Genomic DNA, 11,055 nt, shown 5'->3' with positions numbered 1-11,055 from the left:
AAAGTCTGTTGCTCATTTCTAACTCCCCTTTCAAAAAAAGGTACATTCTATAGTCACCCCAGCCCTCTCCCAGTATATACATTCACATACAGAATTTATCACAGAAATACCAACTGCTCATTTTCTTCCAGTTTAAAAATCTAAATAAAGCTGTAAATTCCAAATACTGTGTTTGAGCAGTGTAGGTAATGAGAAACTGCCAGAGGCAGTGTCTTTAGAGTATTCCTCTCAAAACTTTGAGCATCTCTCTCCTTACTGATGACTTGCTCGTACAGTACTTTCCCTGCTTGTGTTTGCAAGGAAAAAACAGTTCCCAAGTAATCTCCAAAAGATCTGTTACTTGAACCTTACACAATATTGATCCAGTCTGATTGTGACAGTTTTGAGCGCTATAAATTTTGCATTATGTAAATAATTATGCTTTGTGCAAAGTTTGTGATGACCTAAGAGTTCATTCTATTTACTTGTATATTCTTGTTAAAAACCCATAAAGCTTGAGAGAGCAACCTGTAGTTTTTAAAGCTCCAAAAGTCACTAGCTACAATACTAACATCTGGCCAGCAGGAGGAGGAAAAGTAGTGATAGTAGCATTGCTGCAGAAAGTTTTGAGCTGTAAAGAGGTCTAAAAACACTATGTAGGACATTTAAAGGTTGGTCCGAAGTTCACGTATTGCATAAAAACAAGGCTCTATGGAAGCAATTGCAGATAAAAGGTTGCCTCCTAGGACTGGCAGTAGTTGCGATCCATGAGCACATGAAAGAGGAAAAACGTATTTAAAGTCCATTTTCAAGCACCAGAGAGCCTCATGGGAATGTCCTCCTCTAGAACTGGTGAAGGCCTCCTGGGTAGACCTGTCAGGCTCTAATGGCAGAGACCAAGTCACCTCGCAGCCTTGTGAAATGTGTCTGTTACTCAGGTGTGTCAGCTCCCAGGGGGACGGCGCTCACATGACTGTGCAGCACTGGCAGGACTTGTGTTTGGGCTGGGGAGCCTCTGGCCCCTCGGCTTTGCCGTCTTCGGCCCTGGCCACGGCGGCGGAAGGAGCAGCCGAATTGTGGGCAGCGGTGGAGGCCGCAACCAAGGGCTCGATCTCGGCAGGTGTGGCAGGTGCCTGTCTTTTGGCACTGGTTCCAGCGGGAACGTCTCCTCCTTTCTTTATCAAGGGCTGGAGTTGGGGTTTCTCAGCAGTCGAGGACTCTGGGAACTCCACTTTGACTGCTTCAGGTGACAGAGCCGTTTCCCCTTCCCCGCCCAAGGGGATGTCCTGAAACTGCTCGGCTTGCTGGGCTTCTGCCGGCTCTGCTGCTTGTGCTGCTGCGTCGATGTGATTTTCCGATGCCGGCTTTTCATCTGTTGTCTTTCCCTCGTCAAGACCCTCTTTTTCCGGCTCCATGTCCGACTTGGGCGGGTGTGGGGGTTCTGCTTCAGAAGATGGTGTTGTGATGGGCGGGTGTTGTGACGCAGCGGTCTGGATCTCCACAGGAAGCTCTTTAGATTCCACAGGAAGGTCAACCTCTGAACTTGGTACCTGCATTTTCTCTACTTTGGAATCTGTCTGAACCTTTTCCTCAGTGGGAGGTCTTTCCTGGGGTTGCTCCTTAGAACTGGTGGGAGGTTCTAGATCATCTTTGGTATCCTCCAGTAGCTTATCTTTGCAAAGTTCTACCAAGGAACTAGAACCCTCTATGGATTCTTGTTTAGCATCCTTGGGAAGTTCATCAGACTTGGAGACTTTCAAGCGTTCTTCTTCAGAATCCATGGAAAGTTCATCCCCTTCATCACTGATTATCACACGTTCTGCTCGTATGACCGTACCTGCAGCCTCTTCAAAGTCCTCCTCTGGGCTCGCCTCCGTGAAGCCCAGGAACGTCAGGGTGATAGCTCCTTGCCCAGTCTGGTCCGTGATCTCTGCTGCTCCTTGAGGAACTTCTCCTCCTGGCCTTTCGGCTGGTGCATTTTCCTGGGCTCTGGTTGCCGGGCTTGGCTCAGGATTTTCATCTCCTGATATTTCTGTTGCGCTAACAGAACCATTTGTCTTGGGCTCCCCCTCCACGTCTACCTTTTGGGGATTCTGCGAAGAGTGGAGTGACTGGGACCCCTCTTTCGAACCTTCTTCCAGAAACGGAACCTCGGGCTTTTGCTTTCCTTGGATGTCCTTCCCTCCGTTGTAGATCACAGTTGATTCTGTTCGGGAAGCCTCCAGTTCGTCTGGCGTCCCTGCTTTCCCCACTACTGCACTTAAGACCAGGCCCACCTCTTCGGGGTCGGGCTGCGCACTGATCGCCTCCCCCACCGCGTGAACAGTCTTCCTGCCGTCATCAAACAGCGTCTGCCCTCTGACCTGAACGTCCCCAGTGGCCAGCGGGACCACCGACTGCACCGTCGAGACCCCCGTCCTCAGGTCTTTCTCCAACGTGACCTGAACGGTGCTCAGAACTGAAACGAGAATGAAGGGATGAGCTAGGCCCTGAGGAGTAGGTTTTCATGACGATTTTGCTGGAGTTATAGAAAGTAACGTGTATTGAAGTACTCTGTGAAAGCCTACAGTTTCAGCCATTACTTGATGCGCATTGTGGACTTTGGTCTGGTTAGACCTACAGTAGTGCAAAAAACAATTCATGAAAGGTTCCACATGAGCTGAGCAAGTAAAGGAGAGCAGAGGGCTTCATCAGTACTGCAGTTTCCAGATGTCTTAGCTTTGTTATGCTGTCACTTTTTCTGCCTGTGCACTGCCAAGCACGTTTAAAGTCTTTTACTATAATATGCAATACTTGTCAGGAGCTCCAAATGATTTATATGATCCAAAATAGTACAGTCTGTAGGACAATTGTAAAGGATTTTTAAATCTGAACATGCACCTTTCATTTCTGAGCACATAGACACTCGCTTTTCCTGGACCAAAAAGTGCTACAGGATGAGACTATTCAGAAGGTGGCCAAACATCAGAGAAACGTCCTTATTATTGTCCATCTAGCTCTGTGAATGGATCAGGTCTATGTTGTCTTTACGGAGATCTGTGTGCTGCACCAGTGCTACATAGCATCCTGTAGCCCTTTTGGTCCTTTCAAAGGGAGAAAATGTGTTTCACCACTGAAACGATGGGCATGTTTCATGTTATGGAATTGTTGATATATGTAAGTGCTCTTCAGAAAGCACAGTTTTGGAAAGTGGCCCAATCATTTTAAATGATCTGGGGATCCTGACAAGGGTGACAAGGCATCTAATATTATATAAAAAGGTTTGGGAGGCCTTTTGGGAAGGAAGTGTTTTTTTATCAACGTTTGGTTAAGCAGAAATGAGGATAAAGCCCAGAAAATATCATCGGCAGCACATAAAGGAACTTTAAATCACGAGATGGTTGCCATGTTTGCACTCAGCTCCTGTGACCAGTGCAGATTCCTTCTGGCCTGGGGTAAAGAATACAGCTGGCGATGTTTCATACTGTTTCAGCTGCCTGTGAATCAGCTCACCTCTTCCTTGACCTTAATGTAAGAGGGGGCCCCAAAATACCTATCCTCCCCTCCTGGTAACCAAAAGCATGGCAAAAAGCAACTTGATCGCACTTGTTACTGAAGAGGCCCATTAAACATCTCATCCTCTGCACCCCAAGGAAAGGGACGGTCGTATCCCTCCCTGCCAGTCTGTGACATTCTACCCCAGGGGAAGAATGATTCCTAGTCATTAAATTCAGTAGTGATCGTCTTTATGCTGCTACCTGGCTAGCCCAGTAGAGTTGCCTCATCCCGCGTCGTAGTTAAACGGTGGAATCGTGTGAGGGCATGAAGCTTGACACCCCCCCCCCTTCCCATGAGGAATTAAAATTTAATGAATGAATCACTGCAAACAAATTCCCTGCCTTGCCACGCTCCCGTGCCTCATTAAGTCATGCCCCCAAGGTGCAACAGCTAGAGATCAGAAAAGCTCCCTGTGCATAATCTCATGCCGGGCGCCAGCGAAGCCTGTTGCTGTGATCATCTCTGAGTTCGTACATACACACTTGTACGTAATTATAAGACAGGCTGCATACACCTGTCTAATAAATGCTGGAAACTGAATCTGAATTTTAATCCCCGTTGTATAAAGAAGTGCTTGTAATAGTGTTTAATTATCTGTAATAGTGAGGGACTGTGTGGTGATGGAGGAGGCCTGTGTTCCATGGAGTTTGTGCCTGGAGTGGGGCTCCCAATAGTCTCCTCTTGTAATGCAATTATTCATTTTTTTGCAGACTTAAAAAAAAAATAGATTGATTACATCTGAGTATTTTTCAATGTCGGTGCAGTACTGCTTCCTCCTGGTATCGGACCGTGAAAGGTCAGTGCCTGGGGTCGTCGTGGCTCGGGCTGTTACCTGTCCGCGTTGCCTGGCCGTTCTCCACGGGGGCTTCCTTGTCAGGATTCGGCTTCCGGACACGGGGGGCCGGCTTTGGGGGTTCCGGGCTCACGCTGCCATGGGGGGTCGTGCTGCTGCCTGGACACCCAAGACACAAGAGGAGAACGGCGGTCACGTCTCTCGAGCAAGAACGTCAGGACCTCTGCGTCTTCTGTCGCGGCGCCGAAGATCCACAAGTCGCAGGACTCACAAAGGTTTTCCACACTTGAGTTTCAGGACTGAACTGAGCTGTTGAGAGACTATCACGCGTCCTTTGATGCAGAGTCTATCTGACTTGTTAGGTTACTAGAAACTCGGAAGCTAGTGAGGATCATATTCTCATTAGGTTTATATTTTGGGATATGTTGTCCTACCATCCCCCGACTGTAAAGTCCAGCAAAAAGACCTTCACCCCCGCCTCATCAGCCTGAGAGTACGGGTTGGGCGAGAAGGAGCTCAGGCATGCCTGCGTTTGCAGCCAAGCGAGCTGCGTTGCCAAGACAACGACCGGCGGCCTGCGCGGCTGGAATCCACCTGGCATAGCGCGGGGTAGAATTCACCTTGTGAGGAAGTCCATCATGGGAGGGAATAAAAAGTTGATCTTACAGTGCTCCAAAAGAGTGACTTTGATGTTTATTTACAGTACAGTAGGGTCTCAATATTTGACGCAGAGAAGCGTCACAAATAGCCAAATTCACAATATAACCAAGTCTACCCCTTATACCATCACATTTTATAACCATCCCTTATATGATCATTAACATACTAATGTGTTGGCTTTAAGTTAATGAAATATATGATCAACTGAAACAAATTAGTGCAATCACCAACTTATAGTAATCGGCTAAAATAAACTACAATCTATCTGTGAATCTATCCTCTGTGTTCCTTGCGGCTGCCTGCACTTTCTCCCTCTGCCTTACCAGCTATTCCCTGCTCTGTGTCCAGCACGCCATGCTGTGATGAGCAGGGCAACAAGACAGTCAGAGAGCCTATAAAGTCGTCTCCCCACACCGCTGACACAGAACCTGGAGCGTTTGTTACAATACAAAAACAGGATCACACTGAGATGTGGGGAGAAGCTCACTCACTAGCTAGATTCGTCTCTTGATCCTGCTCTGTTGCGCCGCTAGTTTGAAAGTTGCGCTTAACAACCTTCAGCTCGGTTTCATCGCCCTCTCCCCTTCTTCCATTCAAGACCCCGTCGGCCAAGATCAAATCGCCTACGAGCACATTTGCAAATGTTAAATTCGCAGATGTGCAGGCCCTACTGTATCATATTAGATTTTCAATGTGGGGAAAGAAACACGCAAGTCCTTTTTTGGACTGGGTAGTTATTGGCTTAACTGGAGAGTAGGATTTCCGGTCATATTGCAGTCCTTGTGCCCTTCACCACAAGATCTGAAAGGGATCCATCAGTTAGATGAGTTGGCAACGGACCACATCACTGTTGTATAATAAAGAACAGATTCCACAAAGAATCGGCCTGAGCAGAACCCAAGCACAGACTAGAGCCCCCTCTACCCGTGTTATCTGGTGGCTTCTCTTGTAAAAAGTGGTACCATGTAGACACAGAAATAGAGGTCTGATGATGTAACGGCTGCAAATGTGATTTTAGCTTGGCATAGCGGTGCTGCAAAATCTTTTTGAAATCCCAGTGCTGATGTCTCTTTAAATGCTAATGCAATTATTCATAGTCTTAAAGAGCAGAGTGCCAAAGCTAAGCTTTGCTGTGAAGTCTGGGTAAATCTGCAGGCTTACATTTTTCTGTACATTTTCAGTACAAGAGGCTGTTGTGATCACTGTAGAAGTGATTAGCCCACACACAACTCAAGAGATGCACTCATCACCATGCTTACCCTCTTTGAGCTTCTCTGTGCTGGTCTGTGGAGAAGAAAGAAAGATATTCGCATTAGATATCCTGTGAGCCTTTACTGCAGATGCATTTAATCAGGCTGAACACTTTAATTGGGCAAAAAAAGTCTCGAGTTTTAACATAACAATTCATGTTTGATCATGATTAGATAAGAGAACAGAGACCCAAATATCATCTCTTTTACTGGACCCCAATCTGCTCAGCTGAAGTGGATTTATTACGTTTCATTCCAAAATGTTTTGTTTACTGTTGCTTTTGGATCCAGTTTACAGTTTACAGATTTAAAATCACCTGGAGCCCAAACACACGCTGTGCTTCTATAAAACTGTGCTTCTGGCAGATAGGCGTGGGTTGCATTGTTCCTTGGCACCAAATAATACAGTGAAATGGTTGCTGAACGGAAATGAAAGCTTTATGTAAGATGTGGGGGAAGATGTAAAAATGACTCTGCATTCCCACAACTTGAACACAAGAGGTCGCCAGTGAGCCACCCACTGGGAGACGTGATGGAGGCTTTCTGTGCCTTTGGGTGAGAACGGTCACGGCATATTTCAGCGATGAGAAAGGCTGGACTTTTCATTTGGGTCTTTTTCAAAACCCACTCAAAGGCGCTATTGTGTAATAGTTTCACTTGAATTGCAGAGATGCAGAAACCTCTGTCAGAATAACCTGCAACTAATCAGACAGTAACCCAGCTTGTCCACTGCCAAAACTGTAATTGTTAAACGGTGCAGGTTTGTTCCTCTCTTCTCAAGCTGTATCCTGCCGAATTCGGTTCCAGATTTGATTCCGTTGTTATTTTCGGTGTGCGGCAGTTTTTTTTCTTTTATGTGTGGCAGACCATTCCCTGACTACTGTAATGCTCTGCTCGCTGGGGTATCTAAATCTACTTTGAACAAACCGCAGTACGTCCAAAATTCAGCAGCCAGAATCCTGACCAGGTCTAGTGCAAATGATCACATTACTCCTATCCTGGAGTCTTGGCACTGGCTTCCTGTCAAATTCTGTGTAGACTTTAAAATCCTCATGCTCACCTACAAGGCTCTGCGTAGCTTGGCACCTCAGTACTGTACCTGTCTGAACTATTATGGCCCTACTCCCCACCTCGCAACCTTCGCTCTTCTAATTCTGGTCTCCTTACTGTCCCCCAAGCCCGTCTACATTGTATGGGTGACAGAGCCTTCTCCTGTTATGCCCCAAAGCTCTGGAAGTCTCTGCCCAAGGATATCGGAGAGTCACCTTCTCTAAACTCCTTCAAATCCAGCCTCAAAACCTCCTCTATGAATTGGCTTCATTACTCTTCTCTCCTCCCCACTGATAGCTGATGTGTGGCGAGCGTTCTGGCGCACTATGGCTGCCGTCGCATCATCCAGGTGGATGCTGCACATTGGTGTTGGTGGAGGGGAGTCCCCATTACTTGTAAAGCACTTTGAGTGGAGTGTCCAGAAAAGCGATATATAAGTGTAAGCAATTATTATTATTATTATTTATTTATTTCTTTAGAAAAGCCTTTACTTAACTGGTTCCATTCTTCACCACTCTGCTTTTCTTAGTACCACCATCCACGGTCTCCTCTGTATATTTTAAGTGTGTTTTATCTTGTGTATTCTTTTTATTTATTGTTGTTGTCATTCTGTAAAGCGCTTTGAGAAGCCACCTTTAAAGGCGCTATATAAAATAATTTTTATTATTATTAATAATATCCTTTGATCTAACGATCCAGGTGATTGTAAGTAAAACTGAGACTGAAGTCGTCCTCCCTGGATGGGATAAAGACCAAACAAATCTGCCTCCCATTTGTACAGCTGTGACTGAAGCGCGTTCCTCAGTGAGGATGCCACAGCTGGATCTTTTCTGGGGCTTCTGACCCCATGATCCTCGAGCACCACCACTTCAGGCCGGCCCACCCCTATAAAAGAAGCCCATCTGGGGCTGCAGAACCCAGGACCCTTAACATATGATGCACGTGCCGTCGGTCATGCCGATGTCCAGCAGCACAGCTCTGTGCCCCTTACCCTCTCGGCCTCCCCTGCGTCATTCTGCGGCGGTGTGCCCTCGGCTCTGTCCAGATCCGCTGCCTCCTCTGCCAGTCTCTTGCTCTTCATCTGCAGCCTGGGGAGAGCACAGAGAGATGCCTCAGACACGTTCCCATCAGCCTTGCTCGTCTTGTCAAACAGGGCTGCAGGGCGGACACAGCTTCCTTTACCTCGCCCCTGTGCTCAGAAACCCTGCACACGTAACCCCGGGGGCTCACCCCTGGGTGCCAGGCAGGCTCAAACACAGTTATGCTCTTCAAGGGAGCACGATGGGCAGTGCCAGCCTGCCTGCAGACTTCTCTTCCCGCAGATGATGAGCTGGGTCAGGGGCGCACACTGTGTGGCGCGTTTCGGAAGCAGCTCTGCCCCGGCCCCACTGGGGCGAAGGAGGCTAGGGGTCTTACTTGTCTATGCGCTCCTCGATCTGCTGCGCCTGCAGGCCCCAGAGCGGGGAGCGGGGGCTGGGGACCTCGGGGCTCAACGGGGGGCCTTCCATCAGCCACTGGTCCCGCAAGGATTTCCGCTGCAGGGTGGAGACAGAGGCGCAACGTCTTAACGGGTTTGACGAAAACGAGGGTGAAATACAGTACGTTATTTGTGCTCAAATTACAGACAAGTGAGAAGCTCCCTAAAATCAAGTTTCATCCCCAAGCGATCAGATCTTTCTCAGTTTTTATTCTCTGGGAATTACATCTCCAAGGGGCTGGGCTTTTGATCAAGCCAGACTCCACCCAGTTATTTTACAAGTACAGTTTTCGGTGGTGTTTTAATTTTAAAACGCAGTTACAGTACATAGAGTGCTGGCTGGATCAGACACTGATCTGGACTGCAGCTGAGAATCACCCTTCTGTGTGATACTTTGCCCTTAACCTGCAGTAGCAAGACAATCATTTACCACGACTGTGCTCATCTGGTACAATCGTGATGCCACAGTTTCCACAAGAAAAAGTCGGTAGTTCTCTTTTATTCTGCTCTGATTGATTAATGTTTGTACTTCTATACTTGGACCTTAACACTGTACTGGCAGAAGGTACTTGGAATTAGAAGCAAGACTTGGTAGAGGAAAGCTGTTTGCAGAATTCTTATTTTCTTATAGATGGTGTGTAGGGGGGCTGACCTGTTTTTTGTTTGTTTTTTTATGCGCACAGAACAATTCCAACTGCTTTCCACGGTCAGCATCTACACAACAATCTGGAGCTGGCTTCTCTTGCAGTAGTACTGCAAAACGGGCCAAAGTCCGCCTATCAGCCTGAGCAGGTTTTGATGGGTGCTCTATCCTCAGTGCGATGAGTCACTGGAATTTCCTGGCTTAAAATGCCTGACTTCCCAAAACAGACCTCAGTCCAGCTCCCTCACTGGCTGATAATCTCCTCTGCGCTGGTGCTGATGCAGAGCGTTTAGCAGGTACTAGGCTTCTTCCTTCATACTGCTTTCTGTAAATTTTCCGTGTACTACGCCCAGATCACACACGACAGCAAGTCTAGATTTCTGTTTCTAACGCATGAAGGTGCACTGCGGATGAGAGGTTTCCAGTGCACCGTGACCAGGGGGGAGATACAACAGCGATGCTGAAGAGAGAAACAGAGGGTAAGAGGGGTGGCTTTCACAGGAGAATTTCGGAGGGCACTAGTCCCATACAGCAACGAAAAAATGAATTCACTTCTTGGCTCGCTTGATTCACTTCGTTCAGGAAGAGGGAACGCCAGTCTCGGAACAATGGGGGAGCAGAAGACTGAAGCGTTCGAGTAAACAGACCGGCCCGTAAAATGAACTGTGGGTAGAAAAAAGAATTGTGAGAACCGGGCAGAGGATGGGGCTCTTCTGGTCAGGGGCATGATGCAGTAGTAAAGCAGAAGAAACAGTCTTGCTGTTAAAAAGACCAGCTTGGTTTCTCACCACAGATGCACCATAGAGTGTGATCAGCTCCAGAACAGCTTATAAACCTTTGACGTAGTTGAACATAAAACCCTGATGATAAATGCCTAATAAATGAAGTCCATGGTGTGCTAAGGCTGGTCTCAATACAGATACTTTTTTAATCAACTGAATTTGTGTTTTTTGCATCAGATTGAAGGTTGGGCCTTGGATTCTTGTGAAGTACTGATAGCGGAGGTTGGTGACAAAGAGGAGGTGGTCCAGGCAAACCCGAGAAGTCTTGAGGACCAATGCAGATACATCTTGCTGCTGTTGTCATACTGTATGCTGCTTGCATATATCGAGTGCCCCGTCTTGTTAAAATGAGCGCTTGCTCATATTGTGGAATCAACCACTTTTCACAAAGTACGTCTACCGCAAGCGTGTCTGTGTTAGGCCGAAAGGCCAGGCTACGCAGCCCTCCTGTGCCAGCCTCTTCCCTGTGTGGTGTTTGCCGGCGCTATTCATTCCTGGTCCTGGAGGGTCTCAGTCAGTGCACCAGGTTTTATAAGGAGCCTATTACACAGATCAGCTGAGCGGACAACTGAGAGTCCAAAAACAAGCAGGAGAAACAGTGGCCGTCCAAGAGCGGGAGCGACCCTTCACGGACCCTTCACGGAAGAGCGCCTGGCCGAGGGCAGGGCGGTGCGCATGCTCGGTACCTTCATCTGCTGCAGCCGCAGTTTCTCCTCCTCCATCTCCCGCCGCGCTCGCTCCTGCTCTTCCTGGATGCGCCTCTTCTCCTGAAATGGGGGGGGGGGGGGGGGGGGAGGAATAACCATCATGAAAGGCTCACAGCGCCCTTCAGATTCCACCACGCAACTACTTTCCATCCCCAGGACAGACCCCGCATCTCCATT

The 11,055-nt window shown here is 47.8% G+C and overlaps 1 protein-coding gene across 1 annotated transcript in view; it reads right to left on the bottom strand.

Moving 5' to 3' along the window:
• Positions 1-235: 235 nt before the first annotated feature.
• The window catches only part of palm3 (paralemmin 3), a 37,957-nt gene continuing 27,137 nt past the window's right edge, over positions 236-11,055 (bottom strand). The window contains exons 3-8 of the mRNA XM_088603621.1: positions 10,858-10,938; positions 8,686-8,804; positions 8,261-8,357; positions 6,229-6,253; positions 4,349-4,468; positions 236-2,437 (exon numbers count right to left, since the gene is read on the bottom strand). Coding sequence (XP_088459747.1) covers positions 945-2,437; positions 4,349-4,468; positions 6,229-6,253; positions 8,261-8,357; positions 8,686-8,804; positions 10,858-10,938 — 1,935 coding nt within the window. The 3' untranslated portion in view covers positions 236-944. The remainder of the gene's footprint in view (positions 2,438-4,348; positions 4,469-6,228; positions 6,254-8,260; positions 8,358-8,685; positions 8,805-10,857; positions 10,939-11,055) is intronic.

The sequence above is a fragment of the Lepisosteus platostomus genome, chromosome 13 (genome assembly GCF_059453375.1).
Source record: "Lepisosteus platostomus isolate fLepPlt1 chromosome 13, fLepPlt1.hap1, whole genome shotgun sequence".
NCBI classification, from domain to species: Eukaryota; Metazoa; Chordata; class Actinopteri; order Semionotiformes; family Lepisosteidae; genus Lepisosteus; species Lepisosteus platostomus.
This window is presented reverse-complemented; position numbering and strand designations above follow the sequence as displayed.